The 26234-nt window shown below is 50.9% G+C and overlaps 1 protein-coding gene across 4 annotated transcripts; it reads right to left on the reverse strand.

Moving 5' to 3' along the window:
• Window positions 1-494: 494 nt before the first annotated feature.
• On the reverse strand, window positions 495-25933 carry GDPD2 (glycerophosphodiester phosphodiesterase domain containing 2). 4 transcript variants are annotated; one of them, XM_040084054.2, is made up of 16 exons: window positions 25907-25933; window positions 9388-9536; window positions 8263-8366; window positions 8098-8191; window positions 7148-7207; window positions 6728-6826; window positions 6246-6339; window positions 5673-5818; window positions 5108-5190; window positions 4457-4607; window positions 3707-3922; window positions 2712-2860; window positions 2228-2375; window positions 1912-1994; window positions 1448-1476; window positions 495-1160 (listed from the first exon to the last, which is right to left on the reverse strand). In XM_040084054.2, exons 2-16 carry the CDS (start codon window positions 9499-9501, stop codon window positions 1108-1110), a joined length of 1623 nt encoding a protein of 540 aa, XP_039939988.1. In that variant the 5' UTR covers window positions 9502-9536; window positions 25907-25933; the 3' UTR covers window positions 495-1107. The 4 variants fall into 4 exon arrangements, with proteins under 4 accessions (XP_039939988.1, XP_039939990.1, XP_039939991.1 ...); XM_040084056.2 differs by lacking the exon at window positions 25907-25933 and adding an exon at window positions 12089-12147 and having other exon boundaries at window positions 3707-3898; XM_040084057.2 differs by lacking the exon at window positions 25907-25933 and adding an exon at window positions 12089-12147 and having other exon boundaries at window positions 1912-1989.
• Between the last annotated feature and the right edge of the window lie 301 nt (window positions 25934-26234).

Here is a 26234-nt window from a genome sequence, read left to right on the forward strand (position 1 = left end):
CCGGAGCCGCCCCCCGGCCGCCGGCACCGCCTCCGGGAGCGCCCCGTCACCGCCGCTCTGCCCCGCCGCTCCGAGCCCGCCGGGCTGCGGGGAGACTCGGCCCGAGCCCCGGGAGCCGCGCCCGGCTCGGCCTCCCCTGCGTGCCCCGCTGCGGAGCGCCCGCCCGGTTCCCCGAGCCGGCGGTGGGTGGAACGGAGGCGCCGCGGAGCGAACCCGCCCCGGGCCGGTGCCGTCCGGGCTGCGCCGGCTCCTTCTCCGGGCCGGCAGCGCCGCCGGCAGGGAAAGGTGCGGAAGGGAGGACGCAGGCGTGTCCGCCGCACCCCTGCGGGCTCTGTCTGCCGCTCCTCTGCTTTATTGACATAAACAGACAGCAACAGGTCAAACCGACGCGATACCCCTCTCCCCGTTCAAGGCCCTGCTGCAGCGGGACCGGTGCCGAGTGCCGCCGCTCCCTCTGCTGCCCTGGAGCAGCAGCAGCAGCAGCGTGAGCCCGGTCCTGCCAGCCCCTGACACCCACCAGCCCCAGCCCTGCGCCTTTTCTCTCCCGAGCAACAGGCATTAACTGCTGCACGGAGTGCCAGGATCCCGCGAACATGAAGCCGGCAGCAGTAGGGACAGGATATCTGTCCAGGATGGGAGGGTGAAGAGCTCGGCTTCCCCCTTTGTCTTGTGAGAAGCCACTCCACAACCCCTCCCTGTTCCTCAAGCCACGGGACAGGGCAGCCCCCAGGGGAACAGCCCTTACACCATCGCTGGCTGCAGAGCTGCTGACAACCAGGCGAGACCCCCCCTGCACCAAACAGCGACCCCAATGCCCGCTCCTGTCCAAACCCTAAGGGAGAGGTCTCAGCTCCAGCGCTGCTGGATAGATGTTCTGCCTCTAGGCCACCCCTGCAAAGCTTTAGTTCCTTGCTGCCAGTGGCAAATGACAACTCAGTTCCAAGTCTTTTCAGAGGAGGGCAGCTGAGCACCATGAAAGGAGCCAGGAAGGCCACGGCAAGAAGGGAGGCTCAGGAAGGAGTCGGAAAAGGAGCGGAGCCTCGACGCTGGCCCGAGGTGCGGGGCTCCGGCTGCCCCTGCCCACGGCTGACAGGCACGAGGGGTCGGTCACTCCTGCATCAAGCTGTTGATCTTTGTGAGCAGCACATCCGTCTCAGACTCTGAGGAGACAGAGCAAAAAAAAAAACAAAAAACCCCAGTCATTGTGGGCAGCCACCATCCCGCAGCGACAGGCGGAGCAGCCTGAAAAGCAGGTTTGAGGATATTCTGGGAATGTGGGATTCCCTAGTGCTGTCCCACAGGAGGAACTCCCTGGGCTGGGATTCCCTTCCCTCCCCCAGCCATCCCGAAGCGCTCCGTCACGTTTGGCTGGAGAAAGCTGCCTGCCTGTCAGGGGGAGCCCCACAGGCAGAGCCTGGCTCCAGGGGAGGGAAGCTCCCGCACTCACCCGCCGGCCGTCTTCTGTGGGAGCATTTCCTAGGAGACGGAACAGGATCCACGTTAGCATGCAAGTCTGGTCTCACCATTCCCTCCCCTGAGCCGCCAGCTGGAGGCCGTGGGGCCCCGCAGTCCCCGAGGGAAATGCTCTGCAGCACTGGTAAAAAGGAGCAGGACCAGGACCCCCCAGATGACAGCCCACCAAGCCCTGGGGCACAGAGTGAGTTAGGAAGTGTGAACGAACACCCAGCAGCTTGAGGCAGGCTCAGGGCAGACTTTTTAGCTGCAGCTTGGAGATAAAAGTTGCCTCCACACACTTCTGTCTTAGTTAGCCAGACAGGAAAGGACCCCCCACCCCAGGATCTGAGTCCAGAGAGGGGTGGCAGCAGGTTTGGGTCTGCACCAGCCACCCAGGGCACGCTACAGCCTCCCCAAACAGACCTGCCTCGGGAGGGGGAAAGGGATCAAACCTACTTCATCAAGACAAAGGCCCAGATGACGATAAGGAAGGAAACGCAATCTACAACGATCCAGATCATGAAGTACGTGCTGCTGGGCTGCAAGGCAACGAGACAAGCCACTGAACAGCAGCTAGGGGTGCTGTGCTGTGGCACAGCCCTGTGCCTGCTGTGCCACCTGTCCCTCCTACAGGGTCACACGTTCCCATGCCAGTACAGCAGCGAGCAGGAGTCACCCTCCAGGCAGCTGCACAGGGCTGCGGCAGAAAGGGACCACAAGTGCCTGGGACACAGGGCTGTGGGGCAGGGTGGAGGATGGAGGGGTCACTCACAAGCAGCCAGATGGGGTGTTTCATCTCCTTCAGCACCTGGCAGGCGTTGGTGGTGACAGAGCTGACCCCTGAGCACCACAGCACGGAGAAGAGCCAGGGCTGGTTCACCACATACAGGTTGACAGAGATGTTGTCCTGGCGGTACTGCCTGCGCGGGGACAGCACAGCTGTGGTCAGAGCAGCAGACAGCAGGGTGCCACCACTGCACAGCCAGAGAGGGATGGACATTTGGGATATGATCCAGCATTTGCAGCCACACGCAGCCTTGGAGATCCAGACCGAGGGGAGGTTTGCTGGCAAGGCAGAGGACTGCAGCCAGCTCCATCCTCTGCACCAGCCCTGCCGGACAGGGACACTTGTTCACAAGGCACACACCCAGCTCTTCCCAGAAGGATAGCAGTACGCAGCACCCTCACCTCTGCTGGCCCCTGGGACAGGCCCCAGACCCCCACAGCTCCCAGGTGCTTGGACAAAGCGTTCTCACCTGATCTCCTCAGGGCTCATATCCTGGTAGGGCAGGTTGACGTGCAGCCCTGGCTCCTCATTCTCGAGTCTCTTCCGGCCGTAGATGTGCTGGACACCTGGGGCCTGCTGTTTGACATCTTCCCTGAACCCATCTGGAAGCCAGAGGACCTAGGCAAGAGCCAGAGAGCACGTGCAGAGGAGAGGTGCTCTGGAGAGTTCGCTTTATTCCAATATTCCCCTCTCAGGTCCAAGCCCACAGCTGCTTCCTGCCCCCCATCTCCACACTCAGCTCTTCCGTGAGGATCTCAGCCAGGATGGTCTCCTAAGAGCTTGCCCCAGCCAAGAAATAACCACAGGTCCCACTGAAGGGAGAAAGCAGTTCCAGCCTAGGAAATCTGCAACAGTAAAGTCCTTTTCTGGTTCCTTGAATGGCTCAAGAAGTGAATCCATTTATCCCCAACTCTGCAGCAAGAATGCACCTTGGATCAGCACTATAGTAGAAGCCTTTTCATTGTCCCCTCCTGCTCTGCATTCCCAAAAGGCCAAGGAAGGTGATTTGAGTGCTGATTTTCTCCGAGGGCAGCACATATCCTGCGCTGCAGGGGTTGGATGAAGCATAAAGGGAACACAGGAGGGTGCAGCAGGAGTGCAAGAGCTGCAGGGAGAGGTGTGGTGGAGTGTGGGGAGGTGGAAGCCTCAGTATTGTATTTCTGCTCATGCTGGCACTGTCGGTCTCCTCCCTAGACTGAGTCATTGTTTACACACCAGGGTGGCCAGGACCAGGAAACCAAAGTATTTGGAGGGGACTGAAGCTGTAGGCATTAAACCCTAATTATTGGCAACTTCTCCTAGCTAGAGAACCCCACACCCGGGCAGGGCTGCCCAGCTGGGGTCACGTATGGGGCCGTGGTGTATGGGGTGTCAGGGACGGTCAGTGTGGCTGGCAGGGCACCTCCCAGCACGGCAGGGGTGTGACGGCAGGGCCTGGCAGGGGTGGGGTGGTGACCGGCTCACCTGCTGCAGCGGGATGCCTGACTGTAAAATCACTCCCAGGGTGACATTGACAAAGTTCTGGTAGTCACTGTGGTTCTCAGGCCGAAGGTCAAACATGATGGAGATGTTGCTCTGCTTGGCTGCCTCTAGAACCTGTTCCAGGGACGGGATCCTCTGTTCCGCTGCCTCCTTGCGATCACCAGGGGAGAGACTCTGCACAGTGGGAAAGGGCCTCCGCTGCAAGGGTGAGTGAGAGAGGGGCAGTCACCACAGGCTGACCCCTGTAAGCGTCCACATCCCAAACTGGTGTCTGTCTCTGACTCTCAGTTTCCTACACTCCGTGTGCTCTCCGGTGCAGGCAGGCGCAGGGAACCTCCCTACGCACATCCACGGGCACCTCTACCCTTCTCCCCAGAAACAACAGAATTCAAGCAGCCCCAACACCTGTGGGCATTCCAAGCTGCTCAGCAGTAGTTAGTCACCTTTTGGGAAGAGCCTTCAAGCTGCCTTCAAGCCCAGGCAGGCTGTGCAGCTCACAGCAAACACTAGACATCCCCTCTCAAAGCAGCCATGACTCAGCTGAGGAGTCAGAACAAACCCCAGCTTGGGGCATAACCGCACCCAAGGGATTTGTGCAGGCTTCTGCACCCTGTCCAGGTGTCTGCTAGGACCAGTGCTCCAGAGGGAAAGTTCTGGAGCCCCAGGGCAGGGCTAGTGCTTCACCCCAAAATGCACCCATTCCTCACCAGCCACCCTAAGGACATTCCTGACCTCCAGAAACCAGCTGCCAGCATCCAGCTGCTGGAGGTCTGTCCAGTTGAAGGCAGTGCTGTTCAGGGCAGCCCTCTCAGGGAACACAGCCCGCACGTTGGTGGTCCTGGTGAGTTCCTCGTCATGCATGAGGAATGGGACCCCGTCAGCACTAGCGAAGGAGCACAGAGGAAAGCCATATGGTGTAAGTGTTTGTCTCTTATCCCAGCCCTGGCATTTCTACCCCCTCCCAGCCACCTGCCAGAGGAACCCCCACCCTTATTCTTCTTGTGGCCCTTTACACAAAAATGTGCACCTAGAGACCAAACCAGCAACCAAGTAGGCCCTTGCTCTCTGAAAGAGCTGTCCCAATAACAGGATTACATGAGATGAACCAGAGACAGGGTCTGTTTTCCAAGCAGCACCCCTCCCCTGATGGAGCCTCCCTCCCTGGAAGGCAATCTGCATGGGGAGGACAGAAACCCAGTACCTCTCCCAAATCATTGGGACACCAAGCTGGAGCCAGTCCCATCCTGGGAGTGGCAGAGCCCTTTGAACAGGGCTGCCTCCAGTTGCAGGCTGTACCAGTCGTCCAGGTGCCCTCCAGGATGCCCCCTGTGGGAGGTGAAATCCCAGCATACACAGACCCTTCCTCCCCCTGAGCCCCTTTACCTCACCATGACGTCTGTCTCAAAGACTTGCACATCACATTCCACCGCCTTGTGCAGGGACATGAGGGTGTTCTCAGGGGCCAGCTGGAAAGAGGAATGATGTTAGTGCAGAGAGCATGGGCAGGACGGGGCAGGAGGCAGGCATCCATCCTGCCTGGGTGCACCCAGCAGCTTGGCTGGGATCTAGGACAACCACAGTGAGACTGGGGTCACCTGGGCATGGTGAGGGATGGAAAAGGACTGGGGATAGACGGCCAGAGCTTTCCTCATCCCTGCTCCCCAGCCCACACTACACAGCCAGGATTTCTGCTGAGAGTGACATGCTCCTGGTCCAGTAACGCTCAGGAAGCAGCTCTGTCCTGCAGCTGCTGCATCCCCTCCTCACCCTGTGCTCACCCATCCTCCAAGCCTGAGCTGCTCTGCCTGCTGTGGAGATACCACTGCTCTGGGCTGGCCAGAGCTTGTCCAGGCTGTGCCACAAGGATCTGTGCCCCACAGCCTGGCTTTTCCTAGTGGGGCAGCCTGCCCCACCCACCCTGACCACTGCCAGGGTGCTGGTCACTCACCATGGGTGCTCCTCGATGGCCAACCAGGGCTGGCTTGGGGGGCAGCTGGTTCTGCTCCATGATGCAAGGGGAGGTGATTCCCAAGGGAGCCAGGTAGAGTGCAATCATCGCTGCCCAGAACACGAGCAGCACAAACACCTTGAGACCTGCAGGCACAGACAGGAGTTAGAGGGGACGAGGTACGGAGGAAGTATTTTGCAGGTCACCAGGAATAAGCCGAGGCTGCTTCACCTGGCATTAAGCTGTCACTGCCCGAGGTCAAACATTGCATCCCCAGCCTCGGGAACACTGTGGATTTATTCTTGGCCCGCTAAATGCCCTTGCCCAGCTCAGCACTTCTGCAGCACTCTGACACCTGTAGCCCCCCTTCAGCTGCAAAGCAGGGAGGGCTGAAGCTGCAACAAGGGCTGGTCACGAGAAGCAACCAAGAGCAGGCATTACTGCCACACTGGAGACCTGTTCCCACTGCACTGATGCTCCCTGAGCACCACCCTGCCAACAGGGCTGCTCAGCTGGGTGGCAGGAGGCAGGGCACCAGCCAAGGGGTCAAGGGGAGACCTTGGAGGGGATTACCTGTACTGCGCGTGCGGTAGATGAAGCTGGCCAGGGGCCAGGCAAGGAGCGTCATTCCCCCCACAGTTCCAAAGTGCAGGAAGGGACCTGTAGCCTGGGGAGGCAAAAAAACCCCCAGGGTGTCAGCCAGCACCAGTTCCTGTCCCCAAAATACACATGCTCCGGTGCCAGGGATCTGCCCCTGCAGCCAGTACTGCTGGGAGATCCACAGTGCCAGGGAGGGAGGGACAGGCTCCTGGGGGACAGAACAGACTCCCTGATCTGGTCCAGCCACCGTTCATCAGTCTGGTGGCAGCTGCTCCAGGCAGCACTGCAGGGGCAGGAGGAGCACCTTGCCTGGCCAGGCACCAGAAGTCAAGGGCAGGGGATTAACCCCCAGTGCACACAGCCGTGCTGAGGGCTTCAGTCAGCACCTTCCAGCTCAACCCCACAGGCCAGGCACTGGGTACAGCGGGGCAGTCCCTGCCGTCGAGGTGACTCACCTGCAGGGAGATCCTCACGCTCTTCCACTCCTCCGGCCACTTTATTCCCAGCCCTGTGAAGGCTGCAGCCACCACCAGGGCAGTTAGGATCAGCAGGATCTGTGGGGCACGCACAGGGCAGTTAGGGGAGTGCACAGCACCTTGCAGGCCAGGCAGAGTCCTCCTCATCCCTTCCTTACGAACCCCTGCAAGCCCGGACACCCCACTCTCCCCACCTGGGTTTGCAGCTGTGCTCCATGCTTTGAGCACTGGGAATATGCCCACCCCAAGGACATGTTGCTGAGGAGCTGACAGCTGAAGCCCAGCCCAGCGGGGACACACAGCCACTTAGTGGGGTGACAGCGGCCATTCGCAGCCCCAGCCTCTGAAGGTGCAAGGGCAGCCAGGGCAGGCACCATCTCCCCGCACCCCCAGTCTCACCTTGTGCACCCAGTGTAGCTTCAAGGGCTGGCCGCAGAGCTGCAGGCACAAAGCGAGGAGCTGCAAGAGCAAGGAGCTGTCAGAGCTGGCTGTACCCCACACCTCACCCCTCACAGGGCACGGGACTCGGGCACAGACGCTCAGAGCCCTGGCATAGGCAGGGGCTCAGGCTGACCCAGCTCCAGATGGCGCAGGCTCCTCCCAGCACACAGCAGCCTGTGCTCAGCACAGATCCATCCCCCAGCCCAGATCCATCCCCCAGCACAGATCCATCCCCCAGCCCAGATCCATCCCCCCAGCCCAGATCCATCCCCCAGCCCAGATCCATCCCCCCAGCCCAGATCCATCCCCCCAGCCCAGATCCATCCCCCCAGCCCAGATCCATCCCCCAGCACAGATCCATCCCCCCAGCACAGATCCATCCCCCCAGCACAGATCCATCCCCCCAGCACACATCCATCCCCCAGCACACATCCATCCCCCAGCACACATCCATCCCCCAGCCCAGATCCATCCCCCAGCACAGATCCATTCCCCCAGCCCAGATCCATCCCCCCAGCACAGATCCATCCCCCAGCACAGATCCATTCCCCCAGCACAGATCCATCCCCCAGCACAGATCCATCCCCCAGCACACATCCATCCCCCCAGCACACATCCATCCCCCAGCACACATCCATCCCCCAGCACACATCCATCCCCCAGCCCAGATCCATCCCCCAGCACAGATCCATCCCCCAGCACAGATCCATCTCCCCAGCACACATCCATCCCCCCAGCCCAGATCCATCCCCCAGCCCAGATCCATCCCCCCAGCCCAGATCCATCCCCCCAGCCCAGATCCATCCCCCAGCCCAGATCCATCCCCCAGCACACATCCATCCCCCCAGCCCAGATCCATCCCCCAGCCCAGATCCATCCCCCAGCCCAGCAGCATCAGGAGGGCTCACCAGCAGCACAGACGAGTAGCTGATCAGCACAGCCGTAACTATGAGCAGCACCAGGGACCAGTCTAGCCACAGCTTCCTCTGCCTGAAGATGAATCTGCCAGCAAAGGGGAGGGTCAGAGGGGCAAGGGTGATGTGGGGAACAAGGGGACATGGGATCCTACTCACTCGTTGAAGTTGTGGAAATCATTGAGGATGATGATAGCGAAGTAGAGCCACACCAGCGTGAAGAGGAAGACGAAGAAGAGGAGAAAGAACCAGCTGCAGTCGTACTGAAAGCCAGAGATGAGAGTTGTGCACACACCCTCGGGGCACCTAGCCACCAGCCGGGTTTCTGAGACCCCTGGGTATCACCCAGCCAGCAGTGGGGAGCACAGGGGGTCACAGCAGGCACTGGCCCAGGGGTCCAGGCACTCAGCTGCCCCATGGAGAGGGACCAGAGCAACCCTGGCTGGCTCTTTTGGCTGGACCCATGCTACAGAAAGATGGATCAACATGTCCTACAACAAACTGAGAATCTGCCCCTGTGGCAAGACTGCCTCCTTTCCCATGCAGCACTCCATGGGAACAGACTGGGAGTTTGGACACAGGAGGGGCAGGGAGCCAGGTCCCATTCCCTTCCAGCTGGATAGAGAGGGGAGCAGGGCCTCAGAACTGCCCTTGTAGTGGTCAGTCTGCAGACTGGGTCCATCTGCATTGTCCCCAGCCACTAGTCCCAGGTGTGTGGGGGAGGTGAGGGGTGCCAGAGGGACACCTAGCAACCCAGACTTATTTGTACATTCCAGGCAAGACGGGACAAGCAGCAGCACAGCCACTCCCATGGGAGTCGGAGACCTCAGAGAATCCCAGGGCCTCAGCACTCCCAGGTTACAAATTGCTGGGGACACCCTCCTGGTGGGGCCACATCCAGCCCAGGAACTGTGTCTCCCACGTGCCTGGCCAGGTGCCCCGGGACCTGCTGCCAGCTCAGCCCCGGGGCTCTGCCCCGCTCCAGGCACGTGCAAGAGCTGCAGATGCACACTAATGCTGCTTTACCCTTCTTGTCACCCAGCAGGAGCACAGCTCGCCCTCTCACCTCTCCAGGCTGGGGCAGTTCCTGGACAGTGAGGGTGACAGGTAGCACCCCAGCTTTCCTGGGACTGGGCCCTGGGAAGCAGGAGCAGCAGATAGAGATCAGCAGCTCAGTGTCTGGGCTGAGCATCCCAGCCAGAGCCCTTCCCTACCCCGAGCCACTGCTCTGGGACTCCCACAAAGGGGCTGGCAAGCCCCAGCTCGGCATCACTCAGGTGTCACCTTGGTGGTTCTCAGGCCCTTCCTCTTCTCCTTCTTGGCGGTGATCCACTGGCAGCTGTAGGGGCAGAGCAGGCAGGTGGCACAGGTAGAGCAGCAGCCAGGGGGGTCTGCCATGGCAGCAGACTGTCCCAGAGCAAGGGTCAGGTGTCCTGTGGGGGAGACACACAGGGTGTTGGCACAGACCTCCCAACATGCTGCCCCCACCCCTTGGGGATGGAGCACTGAAGTATTTGGTGTCCAGCTACCCTGGCAGGTGGTCCAAGAGTGCTGGGACACAGTGGGGCTGCTGGTTGTGTCCCCAGGCAAGGCATGGTGCCAGGGGAAGCAGCAGCACAGCGTGCAGCCCAACCTGTTCAGCAGGCTGCGCTGGGACCCTTCAGCCAACAAGCCGGAGCAAGCCTGGAGCTGGCAGGGAGCAGAGCCTGCTCCCCAGCCCGGGGTTCAGCACCCTGCCTGCGAGCCAGGACCACTGTGCAGGCTCCAGGGGCAAGCAGCTGTGCCAGCCAGCCTGACAGCAGCATTGCACCCAGGCTCCCCACCTGCAGGGACTGCCCAGCGCCATGCCACGGCCTGGGGCTCTTGCTTGCAGCTGGGGGTACATCCAACAGCCTGGAAAGTTCCTGTTCTGATCCCTAAGTCCTTGCTGATGCAGCAGCATCCTGGCAGCCCCCTAGCTCAGCCTGCACACCAAGAAATCCCAAGTGTGGCTGGAGGAGCAGCAGCTGAGCAGGCACTGGATGGCTTTGGTCCAAGTGCTTGTGGAGGGGGAGAGCCATTTCTACAGTCACAAAGATCCAGGCTGGGGGCAGGAGTTCCCCAAGCGCCGGCAAGGGGAGAGAGCCAGGATGATTTGCTGTGATCCCCAGATTCCAGCTGTTTGGCTGGAAGAAGCAGGGAGCCCAAAACAAGGTCTTCCTCGATCCATCCTGGGAAATCCCGTCTTTACTACTGCTTGTCCTGCCGTGGAGCTGCTCCTCCTCCTCACCCCAGCCTCCCCAACAGGCCAGGCACACTGCAACATTATCACCCTGCAGATTAAGCCTGGCTCTCATTTCACTGTGACCACTGAGCCAGGCATGAGAGCCAGCTGACCACATCCTGCCAGCCACATCCTCTCCTATGCTGGTGTGCCTCATACAGCTGCGTCCCATTCCAGCCTGGGCTGCGGAGACAGGGAGCAGAGCTAGCCCAGGCCCTCCCTGGCCCAGCCAGCCACACCAGAGCAGCTCTGCCATGCCCTGGATGTGGCCAAGCTCAGCCTGGTCTCCCCCTGTAACAGGGCAGCGCCCCAGCCTGTCACCTTGCTCCTAAATGCCACCACTCTGGGGGTCTCCAGGGCCAGGTGCAGAGCCTGCCCAGCACCCACCCGGAGCACAGGGATACGCTCAGGCAGGCACCGCCCCGAGAGCAGGACCCATCCCTGCCCAGACAGCTCCTGCAGGCTGCGGGATGTCCAGGGGCTGCCATCAGCAGGTCCAGCTGGCCAAGGCACAGAGGATGATAAACAGCAAAGCAGAGCCCCACATCTGCTGGCCCCTCCAGCTTCTAGGCACCAGACCAGCAGCTGCGACCTGCTCAGTGATGGCACTGAAGGAGTGAGCCTGAACACAAGAACAGGAGGCCATGGGTCCAGATATTTCCCTTCCTGATGCCCAGGGGCTCTGGCTGCAGGCTCATACCCCTGCTGCCAGCAGCAGCAGAGTCACCACTTCCACCAGGGACCCGTGGGCTCAGCCAGCCTTCACTTGGAGTCACCCTGTCCCCTGTCAGTGCTCACAGGGGCAGAGCAGTGGTGTCAGCAGCTCCTGGCAGGCTCCCACGCAGGGCACACAGTACAGCAGGAGTGGCTGTGGGCACCAGCTGCAATCCAGCACTCAGCTGCTCCAAGGGACTGCTGCTGCCAAGACTGGAGCTTGGCAGAGAGTGGCCCAGGACTGGCCACAAATCTGCCCCAGCTGGAGGGTTTGGAGGGGAAATGCCACCCTGTTCCCCAGATCAGAGAGCAGCAGTAGCGTCAGTGCTTACGGCACAGCACCCCGTGCAGGGCACGCGTCCCAGACAGAGCAGGGATGGGCACACACCAGACCCTGCTCAGCTCCTGCTCCAGCGGGACAGAGCAGAGTGGGAGCTGGGGGTCCATCACGGCTGGAAGGAGCCCCCCTTCAGCTCCCACCAAACAGCCCCCACGGCACGCTCACAGCCCTAGTGTGCGAGGCACAGGGAGCCTGAAGGGCTGACGAACCCACTGCCGCAGTCAGCGACACGGCAGCGTGCGCTGGTAGCCTCACAAGGACCCCTGAGCCCCGGGGCTGCTCGCACAGGACACCCAGGTGGCCGCATGCAGATTAGGATTGCCTCGTCCTGGGGGAGCCGAGCTGAGCCTGCCCAGGCTGTGTGCCGCCGGCCAGGTCAGCAGCAGCCGCTGCCCAACCCCGCGGCTCCCGTTCCTCCTAGGAAGGAGGACAGAACACGGGGACACAGCGTGACCCCAAAACAGCAAGAGCGGCACAGCCGGGCCCAGATCCCCCACTCTCCGCTTCACACCCAGTCCCGGGCTCCCCTTTCCTTCTCTCCAGAGCTTGGGAACAACACGAGCAACACCCCCCTTCCTTCCCCGCAGAGCCGGGACGATCACCTCCCTCCCCGTGCGGCGCAGGGCAGCATCCCCAGGACCGGGGCAGCCACCGCGGCGCAAAAATACCTGCTCGCCGCGGCCGTCGGGCTCCCGCAGCTGGGCCGGGTGAACGCGGGGCTGGGCTCTCCCCGGGCCCATGCGTGCCAAGCCCTCGGCTCCCGCTGCGCTCACACCCCTCCTGGGTGTGCCCGTGGCCCGCGGCAGGTCCGCACAGGCCGGCAGAGGCGGGCACGCTGCGAGCGGAGCCGAGCCGAGCGGGGGCCGGGCTGGGGTCAGGGCGGGCCCCGATGCAGCCGCGGGGAGAGGGGGAAGGGGCAGCGCGCAGGAGTTTGCAGGCAGCCCACGTCCCGGCAGAGGCAGAGCCCGGGGAGAGCTCCCGGGAGATGGAGGCAGAGCTCCGTGCATCGCCGCGCCTTGGAGCGGGGGAGCCCCTCGCACAAAAGGGGGCTTTTCCCTTGGCGGCAGAGGAAGCCCGAGCAGACACAGCCCCGCTCAGCACGGCGGAATCACCGGGGCACGCTTTGAAGGCAGGAGCACAACTAAAAGTGCTTTTCTTGCCTTGAGCCGAAAGCCTTTCGAACCACAGCATCTGAACTTTGCTAAAGCGGCGGATGCTATTTATAAATGAAGCTCTATAAGTGTAATTTAATAAGCAACAAAGTTGAATTTAGCGGCAATGCAGTTTTGAGTGGCGTTTTATAATCAAGTATACACAAAAATTTGGCAGTGATTAAGTAAAGTAGTGTTCAGATAACGCATAAGCAAAACCGACCGGGGTACAGAGGGTGTTTCTCACCCTACCTCATGTAGGAAACAAAGTAATCCAACTTAAACTTATAAACTGTATGCTAATACATATTCATTAATATTTCTTGTAAATCTCCTCCTATTTTCGATTCATAAATTCTACGTCACTATACTACATAGCTCATGCTCCACTTGTTGTTAGGGCGTCTTCTTGGCTTTTCGGTGGTCTTCTTCAGATGAAGGCTCATCATCTTCCTCACGTCCTCTGAATGACCTTACTGATTGTGTGTGCGCTCTAAGTTTTGTGTTATACATAACTAAGAAATTTTTGTTCCAAAAAGCAATTATTTCATGGATCAAACCACCACCCAAACTCCCTACCTTGGAACAGTCCCAGCTTTGTCCATCTCAAGGCCAGTTCTATCTTAAGACATCCTGTATCCCACAACATCTGCACAGGGCCCATCTCCCTACCTTGGAGTAGTCCCAGCTTTGGCCAATCCAGCTTTGAGACTCTTGCTTATCTCAAACTGCATCTTGTATCTTATTTTCTCATGTAGCATCTGCCAAGGGGCCCATCTGCTTTGTAACACTAATCACATCTGCTTTTTCCTTTACTACTTTATAACAAATATTTCCTAAAATATATATTTCTGAAATATTGATACAATTACAATTAGCATGAATCATTTTCATTTAGTACAATTTCCCCCATTTCTCTTTTTAATCATATTGATTCATGCTTTTAAATAAAAACCTGAATCTTGGTTTCTTCTATATTCCCAATAATCCACATTTTCACACTCTCTCATTTCAGCCTCTAATTTTTCTAACATCTCCTGTGCTGCATCAAGCTTTTTGCATTCCTTCTCAAATTTGGTTAGCATCTCTTGTGCTAGAATAGTTTCTTTATGTTCAGCCAACATTTCATCGTGTCCTTTCTTTTGAGTGCGAGTAGGTCTAGCTTTTAATATCATCAAAGAATTTGGTTTCCCTTTTGCTGCCAATTCTGGATCAATGGGCATTGCTGTAATTTGCATTCTTTGTATCATTGAGTGGATTAGTCTAATAAGACATGGAATCATGCATGGTAAGAATAACAATCTTACTACAGAACATAACAGCATAAATCCCACCTTCTTCCACCTCCACAAAGAGGTTATCCCACCAATCAGTTGTTAGAATAGAATTCCACTTCTGAACAGGTACATGTGCCACCCTTTTAATTTCTTCAGCAAGTTTTGTGATGGCTTCCCCATGATCATCTCTCTCCACACAGCACTCAGATTTGTTAAATCTTCCACAAACTCCTGCTTCTTCAGCCAACAGATAATCTAGGGCAGTTCTCTTTTGATATACAAATGCTCTCATTTGTGAATGCTGCTTGGCCAGTAACTTTAGGGCATCAGAAGTATGGTTTGATACAACCTCCACTACTGCCTGGAGTCTTATCAACGGATGCAGTAGATAAATTGGGGTTCTATATTCCCCAAGATACATCCTCAGCCCAAGTTGCTGGGTCGTAATATGCTGTGATTCTTTCTGCAGGCCATTCGTCTTCCCCCCATTTCTGGTTTCCCCCTGCCTTTGGAAAGTCAAGGTTTAAATCTCTTTTATTTCTTTTTAAACTCTCATAAAGTGGTGTTCCCTGCATATTGCTCCTAGACCTTGGGATGATGAAGAAGGAGGGTCGTATAACTCCTAATGTACAGGTTCCCTCCCACTTTCGAGGTAATTCACTCTATGCTCATTGCCCACAAATCCAATATATTCTATCAGGGGGTTTCCTTTTTTTTTTTTTTTTTTTTTTTTTTTTTTTTTTTTTTTTTTTTTTCCTTCTTTTTTTTTTTCTCCTGGGTGGTCCCAATAGGTTTTTAGGTCTTTTATGGACTGGTAGGGGTTAGCTCCAGGACTTTTATGCCAGCACAAATCAGTTTGATTATTCCACTCACAACTTATTTCCTTTGTTATTCCCCAATACCCAGTGAAAGTTTTTGGTCACCTGGTCTTTGTTTTATTATCCCAATTAACTACTAAAGTAGATATACAAGGAGTATGTCCTACTACTTCATTATATTTCCCTCCTTCTTCAGTTATACAGACTGCTCCGATTACTCGATGCCTCAAAATCCATCCTTCAGGTTGTTTTAATATCTTGGAAATTTGAGTATGATTCCATTTTAAAATCTGTCTGGAGCTAGACTCTCACCTCTCCATGACTATCTTTCAGCCATTATAAGTCCCCCACAAATCCAGAATTTAGACAATCCTAATTCTGTAGCAATTTCTTGCATCAAATCTACAAAAAGGTTCTTATTTGAGGTTGGCAAATCCTGGTCACTATACTGCTGTTTTAATTGTTCACACAGTTTGTTCAATTCCTTTAATACTTTCCCTATGGACTTTTCACATCTTTCTTTTGTTTGTTTTTCTGCTTTTTTTACTTAGTGCTATACGTCCTATACCTATACTTGGATTATTCCCATTTTCACCTTTCTGAAAACAAAAAAAAGTTTCATATTGAGGATAGATTTGATCACTATAAGGATAAGGAGCTCGGCCATTAAATTCTAAATTTTTCCCTACCCAATACATTTTTCTATTTTTAACACAAACATCTATAAAATCGCTGGGATTGTAGCAGGCAGCACTAATATACGGATGTGCTATGAACACAGGTTCCATCTTGTCCTTGACTCACATGAAGTGATTGCATTTATTACAGGGATCAACATTATTGGGACCTTTGTTTTGCATAGATTGTTCTCTCATTGCCCACTCTTGTGCTGCTTGTCTTATTATCATTTGCTCCTGCACTGATAATTTCTTCCTTATCTCATGGACTCTGTCCAGAGTGGCTCCATAGTTTTGGCCAGTTGCCAAGGGCATCATGACAAACACAGTGAAAATAATCCTCAGGAGTTTTTACTTTTTACAGTTCTCAAGGCCCCTTGGTTTACAGCCAAGAGCCGAGGTGTCAGTCTTCTTGGTAGTAAAGTTTATATCCTGGGATCTAGTCACTGGTGCTTTTGGTCTCATTGGTACCCTTGGCCTCATGTTTGTTTCAAGGATGGCACAGATTACTCACAGTTCTCACAGCACTGCCCTTTTTCTCTTTCTCTTTCACTCTCCCCTGGGTTAGCCAGCTACTTCCTCTTTTAGTCTAAACCACCAAAGCTCCGGAGATGTGCTAACCACAATAAGATTTGCTCTTTTTTCTTTTATTTATATATTTTTTTTTATTACTTCAGTTAACAACCTGATTTGTTGGTCGCTTTTTGCTCCGACGTTGGGGATAATTATTGAGTCTTTGTCACCGCCAATAGGCCCACTCTCGTTGCCAATTCACATCAGAAATGTGTCTATGGGTCTATGGTGTGGCACACGTTTCTTCTCCACAGCAACTGTTAATTATGATACACTGGTCTATAATGTTATGAATTGTTTGCTCTCGTACCCACTCAAAAGCTAATGTAGTAAAAACTCATTGGTTTAGATTTTCTATTAATCTAACCTGCATAAAATGTTCCATCTTCATATCTCAAAGTTGTTCCAAAAAAAAATCACTTAAAAACCTTCTCAAAGTTAACTGTTCACGCATGCGATCTAAGCAAGTTAAACCAATCAATTATCTCTCTTTTTCTTCTGCTCTTGTCACTGTCTACCATGAATTAAGGCAAAGCGCACAAATAACACAAACCCATGGGCGACACTCTAAGCCATGCTCAGTACATCCTAGTGTGTTACTTTTCCTTGGACCCTTTTAGTAACAGGTGTTACCAGTCTCTTTTTCTGGAATTGTAGTTCCTCAACTGTAACTGCAACTGTAGTGTTAGTCGCCGAGGGCCTCTTAAAAGATTTTCAACCCGTTCAGGCTGTTCCCATTGATCAAGGAAGTGTCTGATCCCTTCCTGTCTCCATTGTTCTGCCTCCAAACTCAATGGAGTTGCTGTTGACAGCCAATCCAGAATGCCTAATTTTTCTAATAAACTAAAGTTAGTTGCAATTTACAAAACACAGACTTTTAATGGATAGCTATCAAAGGAGTTCTATGGTCTGGACAAGTTAAGCGAGACAATTAATTTATCTTTTTCTGTTGTTCCTGGGCATCCTACTATATCCACATCTTACTGCCATTATCCTTTGGCGTTCTTGCAGTCTTCTCAAAGCCACTAATTGTTCCGCGTGATATGCTAAATAAATAAATGCTCTTTGTACTTGATCTTCTATTATAAATTGTTGCAAATAGGCATCAACGTTGATCTGTGCTAAAACCCAGCTGTGCACTCCAAAGTCTCGCTCTACTCTACTAAAACATCGCATACAATTAATCATAAAAGCTACATCTCTTTGGTCCCAAGGTGCAGTTGTTCTGTGCCAATGTCTTTGTCTCAGCCACTTCATGGTCACTGCTTTACACCGCTCACACTGGTGACCGTGTTTGCAGCAAATTTGCTGAAACATGGAAACTTCTCTCTGCAGGATGACAGTTTCTGACCTTTCTGTACTAAGGATATCTTGAATATCCTGGGGCTGGGTTATTCTTTCAATATGTGGGTGGCACACCAAATGTATTGCAGCATTACGTGAAATCCACAGCCGAAAAGGATTTTCCATATGAGCTATAGCCCCTGGGCACCAAATGCTCTCCTCACCCATGTCGTGGATTAATTACAGTTTTACTTTAAACTGTGTTTTGGACCTTAATAAAAAGGTTTAATCAAATTTAAGTTATTTTTTAATTTTACTTTCAGGTCTCCTGGTGTCGAAATAATTTTCCAGTCTTTATCAGGTATAGATCCTTTTACTCTTGAAGCCTGAGTCCGGCCTTTTTCTGCCATTTGAACTGCGATTTCTGTGGTTAAAAGAACAAGAAACTCTTTCCCACCGAGGTTCTAAACTTTCTCCTTTCCAGCATTTTATCAACACGTACTGTCCTGGTTGGATAGAATGTATGGGAAAATCAAGGGGAGTTGTCTGAGCTAAAATTCCTTTTTCCCTTAGCTCCCTGAAATTGTTTGCAAGAGTTGTAATATACCCCTGGATGGTTTTGTCCCCAGCTAGCGAGGAAATCTATTTTCATGCCATAAGGCAGTCCATATAACATCTCATATGGTGAAATCCTAGTTTTAGAGTGGGGCTTGATTCTAATATTTAACAGGGCCAAGGGAAGGCACCAGATCCAGGGCAATTTGGTTTCTGTCATTAACTTAGTTAATTGCTGTTTAATAGTTTGATTCATCCTTTCAACTCATCCTGAACTTTTAGGATGCCATGGGATGTGATATTCCCAAGTAATTCCTAATGCTTGACTTAAATTTTTAATTATCCTTGAAGTAAAATGACTACCCTCATCCAAATCAATACCCTGCATTAATCCGAATCTTGGAATCATATGTTCCAACAAAATTTTGGCTACCATTTGAGCTATGGCTTGAGCTGCAGGAAATGCTTCTACCCACTGAGTCAATTGACCTACTATAACTAATAAATATATCCACTGGCCCACTCTGGGCAATTTGGTAAAATCAACTTGAACCTTTTCAAATGGCCTGTAGGCTGCCCTGTGGCCTCCGGAGGGTGGACTCCTCAACACCTTTTTATTTACTTTTTGGCACCCAAGACATTCCTTAGTAATTTGTTTTCCAATTTCAAGTATTCCCATACATCCATAAAATTTTAGAAACTGGTCACAAAGTGCCCTTGTCCCCCAGTGAGTCCGTCGATGTAAGTTGTCTAAAATTTGTCTGGCTAAGGGTTTTGGTAGCATATTCCAACCGTCAGGGAGAATCCATTGTCCCTCTTTTACAGTTGCTCCTAGTTTTTTCATGGCTTCTACCTCTGCTAAAGAAAAGTATGGTGTTTGATTTTGTGTTCCTGCTTCCTGAAAAGTCATAATTACATTGCTGTTTTCCCTCAGGGCAGCTTTCTTAGCTTCATCATCAGCCAAATTGTTTCCCATTGTCTTAATGTCTCTCCCCCTCTGGTGGCATTTCACATGAATCACTGATATCTTTTTTGAACTCTTCGGAGCTTCAAGAATTTGAATTGTTGATCCTTGGTGCACTAATCCTTTTCCTTGAGTGTTTATAAGTCCCCTTTCTTTCCAAATTTTTCCAAATGTATGCACTACTCCAAAGGCATATTTTGAGTTGGTGTATATGGTCCCTTCTCGATCCTTTAATAACAGCAGTGCACAGAATAATGCATAGAGATTCACAGGCTTGTGCTGACCAGGACGGGCTAAGGGAATTAGATTCTTTTATTTCCAGTTTTTCTCCACGAATTATGACATACCCAGATTTCCTTCTCCCATTTACCACTCGGGATGATCCATCTATTAATAATTTTTCTCCCGTTTTTAATTCTTGTTCTCTCAAATCTGGGCGTATTTTTGTTTGTAACTCTATGACCTCTGTGCAATCATGTATTAATTCTTCCCCTGGGTCCCCATAAAGGAACTGAGTGGGGCTTTGTGTATTTGTCACTCTCAGCTCTAATTCAGGGGAGGCTATCAAGATAGCCTCATATTTTAATATTCTGCTATCAGTTAAACATTTTTCAGCCTTTTTAGCAAGGATTCCCTTAATATTATGGGGTGTGTACACTTCCAGTGGTGCCCCTAAGGTTACTTTTCAGGCTTCTTCGACTAACACAGCAGTGCCTACCAGAGCTTGCAGGCATGTTGACCAATTCTTACTAACTGGATCCAATAATTTGGAATAATATCATACTGGTTTTCGGCTTCCTGTCGAGTCTTGAGACAATACTCTATAAGCCATTTGATCAACTGTATTAACAAATAATTGAAAAGGAAGACTCAGTACAGGAGCTTGCAGTAGGGCTTCTTTAACTTGCCCAAAATTTTCCTGATCTCTTTCAGTCTGCTTCAAGCAATTGGTAGTTAATTTCTCATACAGAAATCTTACTTTTCCACTAAACCCTTCTATCCACTGCCTACAATAATCCAAAAAACCCCCAAACTGATCTCTCTTTTAGACTTTGGGGGTCCCATGTTCAATATTCCTGAAACCCTTTCAGGGTCTAGCTTTTTCTTTCGCTTACTAATCCAATGACCTAAATACCGCACTTCTGACTCCATACTGCAATTTCTACTTCGATATCTTCAGCCTGTTTTCTCCCAGAACATTTAGAAGCTTAATAGTACCCTTTCTAGTTTCCTCTTCAGTTTCTCCTGCTACTAACAAATCATCCACACACTGTAGCAGCTTAATTCCTTTGGGTAACTCAAAGGACTTTAAAAGATTTTCTGACGCCCTCCCAAAAAGATTCGGTGCCTCTGTAAAACCTTGGGGTAGCACAGGTTCTCTCCTAGCTCTGGGTCCTCCTACTCAAAGGCAATCCCTACTGCCCTCATCCAGAGGGCAAGTCCAAAAGGCATCCTTTAAATCCACGACACTGTACCAAATGTAATTAGGAGGTATCTGGCTTAGCTACTCCTGGAAAGCGGGTAATGGTTCTTTGATTTACCGCTCTGAGATCCTGGACTAGTCGGTAGCTACCATCAGGCTTCTTTACGGGCAGGATGGGGGTATTCTGTGGTGACACACAGGACTCCAACACCCCCTGATGACCTTCCAATATCGGATATTGTTTTACTCCAATAGGGATTTCCGGGCTCTGTATTTCAACGCTAATGAGCTGAATGTTTAATTTTCCTGCTTCAGCTGTGTTCCACATGGTGTCGCTAATCTCTAAATTATCTTCTTCAGTTAAAGACTAGATTTAAAGTTTTCCTTCACAGGGAGCTATTTTAATCCCCAAGGCTATTATTAAGTCCCTTCCTAATAAATTCTTATCAGCCTCAGGTATTAATAACAAATCATTCAATCCAAATTTTTCATCCGATTCAATTTGCACGTTTTTAATTACAGAAACATGAAAAACTTCTCCTTTAATTCTAATTACTGGGACATGTTCACAACTTACTTCACATCCCTGTGGTAGTTTTCTTACTGTGGAACTAGTAGCTCCTGCGTCTACCAAAAATGTGACTTCTTCATTTTGAGGACCTATTTTCAGTTTTATCAAGGGCTCTTCTAGGTGTTCAGTCCTCATTAAATAGAGCCCCTCACCCCCCTAGTCTTCTTGAAATATTTTCTCATCCCATTGCCTCTTGCTACAGAATTTCTGTAGATGTCCCTTTTTGTGGCAATAAAAACAAGTGGGTCCTGTACCCCTGGAGGTAGGACAAGAAGTTTGTAAGTGTCCTTTCTGGTGACAGGAAAAACCCGTGGATCTCGTATCCCCAGAGGTGGGACCTGCCTTTTTCTGTTGTTTGTTCTTTCCTGAGCACTTCTCTGTATTCATGGTTGTCAGTGTTTCTTTGACTGCTGCCATTAAAATCCATGCTTTCGTCTTTTGCTTTTCCTCATCTCTTCTCACAAGCACTTTCTGTGCTTCTCTTAACAATTCCTGAAGCCCCCTATCCTGCCAATTTCCTAATTTTTCCAGCTTCTTCCTGATGTGCCCACAGGCCTTAGCTACAAATTGTGTTTTCAAAAGGACCTGTCCTGCTGCAGTATCAGGGTCTACACCTGAATATAACTGCAAGGCTTTTCTTAGTCATTCTAACCAGTCTGCCAGGGCTTCATCCTTCCCTTGGTGCTCACTTAGAGCTTTCTCTGTATTCTGCCCCTTGGGCACTGCTTCCCGGATTCCTCAGATAATCATCCACCGGAGATCACTCATATTCTGCCTGTGTCTTTCATTCTGATTATTCCAACCTGGATCTTGCACAGGCCATTTCTGATCCCCCTGGTCTGGCCCCTGACATTCTCTGTCCCAAACCCTCATTCCTGAATGTCTCAGCATTTCTCTTTCTTCCACGCTAAACAAGATTCCTAAGGTGGACTGCAGTTCCACCCAGGTGTATATATTCAGCCCCACAAACTGATCTAATCTCTCTGCCACTCCAATAGGATCCTAAGGACGGGGCTGAGCACAGGGTGTGACATAAAATGAGCCCAGGGTGTGACCCAAAGGACAGACAGGGCTAAACCCAGGCATGACACCCAAAGCAGAGAGCCGAGCTCAGATTTGATACCCAGAGAGCAGAGCTCAAACCGAGCCCAGCAGAGTGTTAGAAAATCCTTCCCATTATTTCTCTTATCTCTCAGTGCTAGTTTTATCTACCAGCAGACCCAGGACTTGTTTATAAAAGACAAATCTTGTCATTCCTCTCAAGAGTGGCATAAACACGGGCATCGTGGACATCCACTTCCCTGCCAGCTAAGACTGATCTCCAGGAGCCAAGTGGCAGATGAAGTTAGAGCTAACAACCAGGGTGTATAATCAAGCTGGCTTGGCTCTACCTGTCTCACTGTGAAGTCAGAGACAGCAGAATTCGTTGGGAAATAGAAAATAATGTTCCTGGATGAGCTCACGTACAACATCAAGCGTTGCACTGATGTAAATAGAGTTTTTGTCCTGCCTTCACCTTGTGAAGGTGCATCTATGAGTTTAGATTATGGCAAAGTGATAAAAACACAGGGAGGAAGGGTCTAATTAAGGAGAGAAAGTTGTGTCGGTGTATTACAGTGCAGATTACATTATCTCCCTAGACTCTGAACTTGGTGGGTAGAGCAGGTATTTTCAGCACATGCAAGTGACTTAATAGCTTCCTGTTAGGTTCCTGTTTGTCCACAAATTAGTTTTTCCAGGAAAAAAGAAAAAAAAAAGAAAAAAGGTAAGCCATTGTTTCAGTTGCTTCTGTTTTTCACTATACTGCACACAGTCTACAAGAAATACTGCTTTTAAAGATGGACTGTTTTAGGGAATGTTTTCCCTTCACGTAATCTCCTATAGGACCCAGTACCAGGAATAAAAGAGAAGGCAATACAGGTTTGTGTGACATTATTTCACACTCTTTCAGCTTGTAATAGACAACAAAACCTCAGAGCTTCACCATTTCTCTGCTGTTAACACTTTGAAAGCCAGTGGCACAGACCACTGGGTTCTCCCACCTCAGCGAATAACAGACCTACATAAACTGATAGTCCAAGGCAATGATCTCCATCCTGAATCTAAAGTCACTGCTTCCCAGTAATCTGCAGTAATATAGATTTTACTACATTTTGAAGCTGTCCTGCATAGGCACATTAAGAAAATAAGCTGTTTGAAAGAACTAATCAGACAATAAACTGCCTGCTTAAGGGGAGGGTGTATGATCATGGCACTTGTCTCAATTTTTTTCCTAAAGGCCAGAAGCTTATAAAGAATTAAAGTCTGTGGTGAATCAGATTTTTTTTTTTTCCCCTCTAGAAGTGGGCTTAGTTAAGGAGATCAGGAATGCAGATTGTGAGAGCATTATTCACCTTGAGGAAAAACCTCTGTGGATGACTGTACTTATTTCAGCTCTCATAGTGGAATTTGTATGATACAAGGCAAACCACTTGACCCAAACTCTCATGGGGGGTCCTTAAAGTTTAATTTCCTGTGTGCTTGAAGCCAGCATGGAGCAGATTTTCAGGAGTGCTAATCATTAACTGCTGTAATGAGATGAGTGATAGGTGCCCTGAGGATGGAATGCTAAGGAGCGTTAAGAGTTCAAGCCGCAGTAACAGCAGATCCCAGCTTGGGCACTGTACCAGTGCAGTGTTTGGCCCCACTGTTTTTGTAGGAATCCAACACCTCTCAGGGGTTTGTGGAGATTTATTAAGGTGCAGAGAACGCAGGACCACAGGAGATCATAGAATCATAGAATGGCCTGAAGTTGAAAGTTAAGTTGGAAGGGACCTTAAAGACCATCCAGTTCCAACTCTCCTGCCGGGGCAGGGACACCTTCCACTCTGCCAGGCTGCTCAGAGCCCCATCCAACCTGACAAGTTCTTCCAGGGATGGGGCAGCCACAGCCTCTCTGGGCAACCTGCCAGTGCCTTGCCACCCCTCACAGGGAAGAGTTTCTTCCTGACATCTAAGCTAAAGCTGCTGTCTTTCAGTCTGAAGCCGTTCACCCTGGTGCAGTCGCTCCAGGATCCTGTGAAAAACCCCTTTCCGTGTTTCTTGTGGGCTCCCTTCAGATACTGCAAAGCCACAATAAGGTCACCCAGACGGCTTCTTTTCTCTAGGCTGAACAATCCCAGTTCTCTCAGCCTTTTCTCCTGGGAGGGCTGCTCCATCCCCCTGATCACCTTGATGGCCTCCAGCTCTGGGGTCCCCACGGACCTGTTGGCAGTGGGGTCTGACCAGGGTGGGGCAGAGGGGCAGAATCCCCTCCCTCCCCTGCTGCCCACAGGGCTCTTGCTGCAGCCCAGGACACACTTGGCTCTCTGGGCTGTGAGCGCTGGGTCCTGTCCATCCCCCAGCATCCCCAAGTCCTCCTTGTCAGGATAAACAACAGTTAATGTGTTCAGTAAGTTTTATACTACAAAATAGAGTAAAATAATTTTTTTTTTAGGCACGGTGTCGTGGCATATCTAAAGAGAAAAACAAAATAAAAGTAATTCAAACAGGCAACTCCTGCTTCCATTAGTTATCAGATTCTGACAGGAATGTCTGAGACCTGTCTTGTAAGACATGCTATGCTTCATTCATGATTTCAAGGACCAAAATACTTGGCTTTGGTCACATGCAGCTCTTTCTTTTTGGAAATGGAACTAGTTTAGAATTTGAAGATGTTTATTGTTTGCATTTCTTAATTGCCTTACTGCATACTTAACTGAAGTCACACAATAACAAACTGAAGGCAATTCTTAAGTATTAAATTTAGGATGCAGCAGAAGGTATAGTCACAGGATATTCTCGCATGCAATTTTGCATTAACTGCATATCTTTGTGTTTTGTGTTATCTAGACAAAGGAAGTCAACTAATTTAATTATAGCAAAACTGTTTCTTCTAGTAAGTGCATTTCCTTTATAGGGATAATTAACTTTACTGGAAGTTAAACTGTAGGCATAAATTACTGAATGTGGCAACACTGATATTCTGTAGATCTGGTTTCATCTGCTCTGCATGGAAAAGCACTTGACCAGTGGTCTGTGTTATTTTCTGATCAATATTTGTGGGGTTTTTTTTCCAGGAAAAAAAAAAAGAGATTTACTTTGTCAATAAAATAGCTTAAGTGCCACTTACTGCCATTGCTCTACTACAAAGAAATTTTGCAGTGAGGGTTTTTAATGCATATTTACTAGCTTTAAAGAAATACCATTATTTTTGCACTGGGATAAGCCTTTACTGTGGAGTGTTTGCTCCTGCCACACCTAATTCCTGCTCAGAGTTATAGAGTTACTATAGAACAGCATTTCCCCCCCTTTCAGCATGTAAAAGCAGCTGTAAGATGACTCTGTTAGCTCATGCTGTGGAACACAAAATTGATTTGCTGCTCGAGCTGCCTTTCTCTCCTCACGGTTTCAGGAGGCTCCCATGAAGCCATCACCACTCGCTGATGGCACCGTGAAGCACAAACTTTGTCACAGCATCAGTGGGGAGCCAGCAGCTGCCACGGGATAAAACCCTGCAGCAGCAGGACCCTTTGTGTCCAAAGTGAGCTGAAGTGCCTGACAAAGAGAACCCCCAAACTACACCAAGGGTAGAGCCCAAGCTGCAGAGCACCTTGGTTCCTTGCCTTGCATTAAAGCATTGGCACAGACCCTGGCTGAGGTCAGTCCTTGCTCAAGGAACGTCCCTTCAGATCCCCTTTGAGCCTTCCCACCCATGGGGTTCCATCCTCCCTGTAAATCCGGGCAGAGAGGACAAACCCCTCCTGCACACCTATTTTATTATCACTTTCTTGCACACCCATTTTACTATCACTTTCTTGCTCTCGGCGAGCTCATCTGAGGGTAGGTAACAGCTCTGTGAGTCACAGTGTACTGCAGTCATTAATACTCCCCCTGTACTTGCAGTGTTACTGTGTTTTTTCTCTTTAATTCCTACAAGCTGTTGTTATTAGACAGCTTTGCAGAGCTATTAGAGCCTGTCCTGTAGCCTTCAGAGAAACAATTAATTATATTAGATGCTTCTATGAAAGCCACTTTACCCTGCATGCATCTACATTCTGTGCTTTACAGTAACTGTAAACTACTAAATCAAATACTAAAACTGAAAAATAACCTGAATAACCACAAAAAAAGAAGCCCTGAGACCAAAAAAAGGCCCAAAACATCTCCACTTACCAGGCAGAAGCGACTCCTTGTTTTGTACTCTCTACTGTATGGAAGCAACAGCTGTTTGCCATTGCCAAATTTATAGGAGCAGCCTCCAGAACTGTGCTAGGGGTGTGTTTATATAACTATAATTTCCTGGCTGTTTTTATTTATGACTTATTGTCTTGTAAATATTTAAGATCTCTTTCTAGCTGTAAGCATCTTGGGGTACACGATCTTCTGAATTATTTAATACAGGTAAAATATTACCGTTGTTAAAGAAGAAAGGCTTTAGCGCTGTTTAGCAACTATTTTCTTACTTAACCATTACAGATGCCTACTGTGATTTTTCTGCAAT

The sequence above is a fragment of the Hirundo rustica genome, chromosome 21 (genome assembly GCF_015227805.2).
Source record: "Hirundo rustica isolate bHirRus1 chromosome 21, bHirRus1.pri.v3, whole genome shotgun sequence".
Lineage (NCBI taxonomy): Eukaryota > Metazoa > Chordata > Aves > Passeriformes > Hirundinidae > Hirundo > Hirundo rustica.

Bases quoted from the DNA above. Each gene is read 5' to 3' on its own strand.
- GDPD2 (XM_040084054.2), bottom strand. From the start codon at position 9,501: ATGGCAGACCCCCCTGGCTGCTGCTCTACCTGTGCCACCTGCCTGCTC. The intron at 8,192-8,262 runs GTGAGTAGGATC...CTTTGCTGGCAG, and splicing joins GATTTCCACAACTTCAACGA to ATTCATCTTCAGGCAGAGGA. The intron at 6,827-7,147 runs GTGAGACTGGGG...CGTGCCCCACAG, and splicing joins AGCTACACTGGGTGCACAAG to ATCCTGCTGATCCTAACTGC.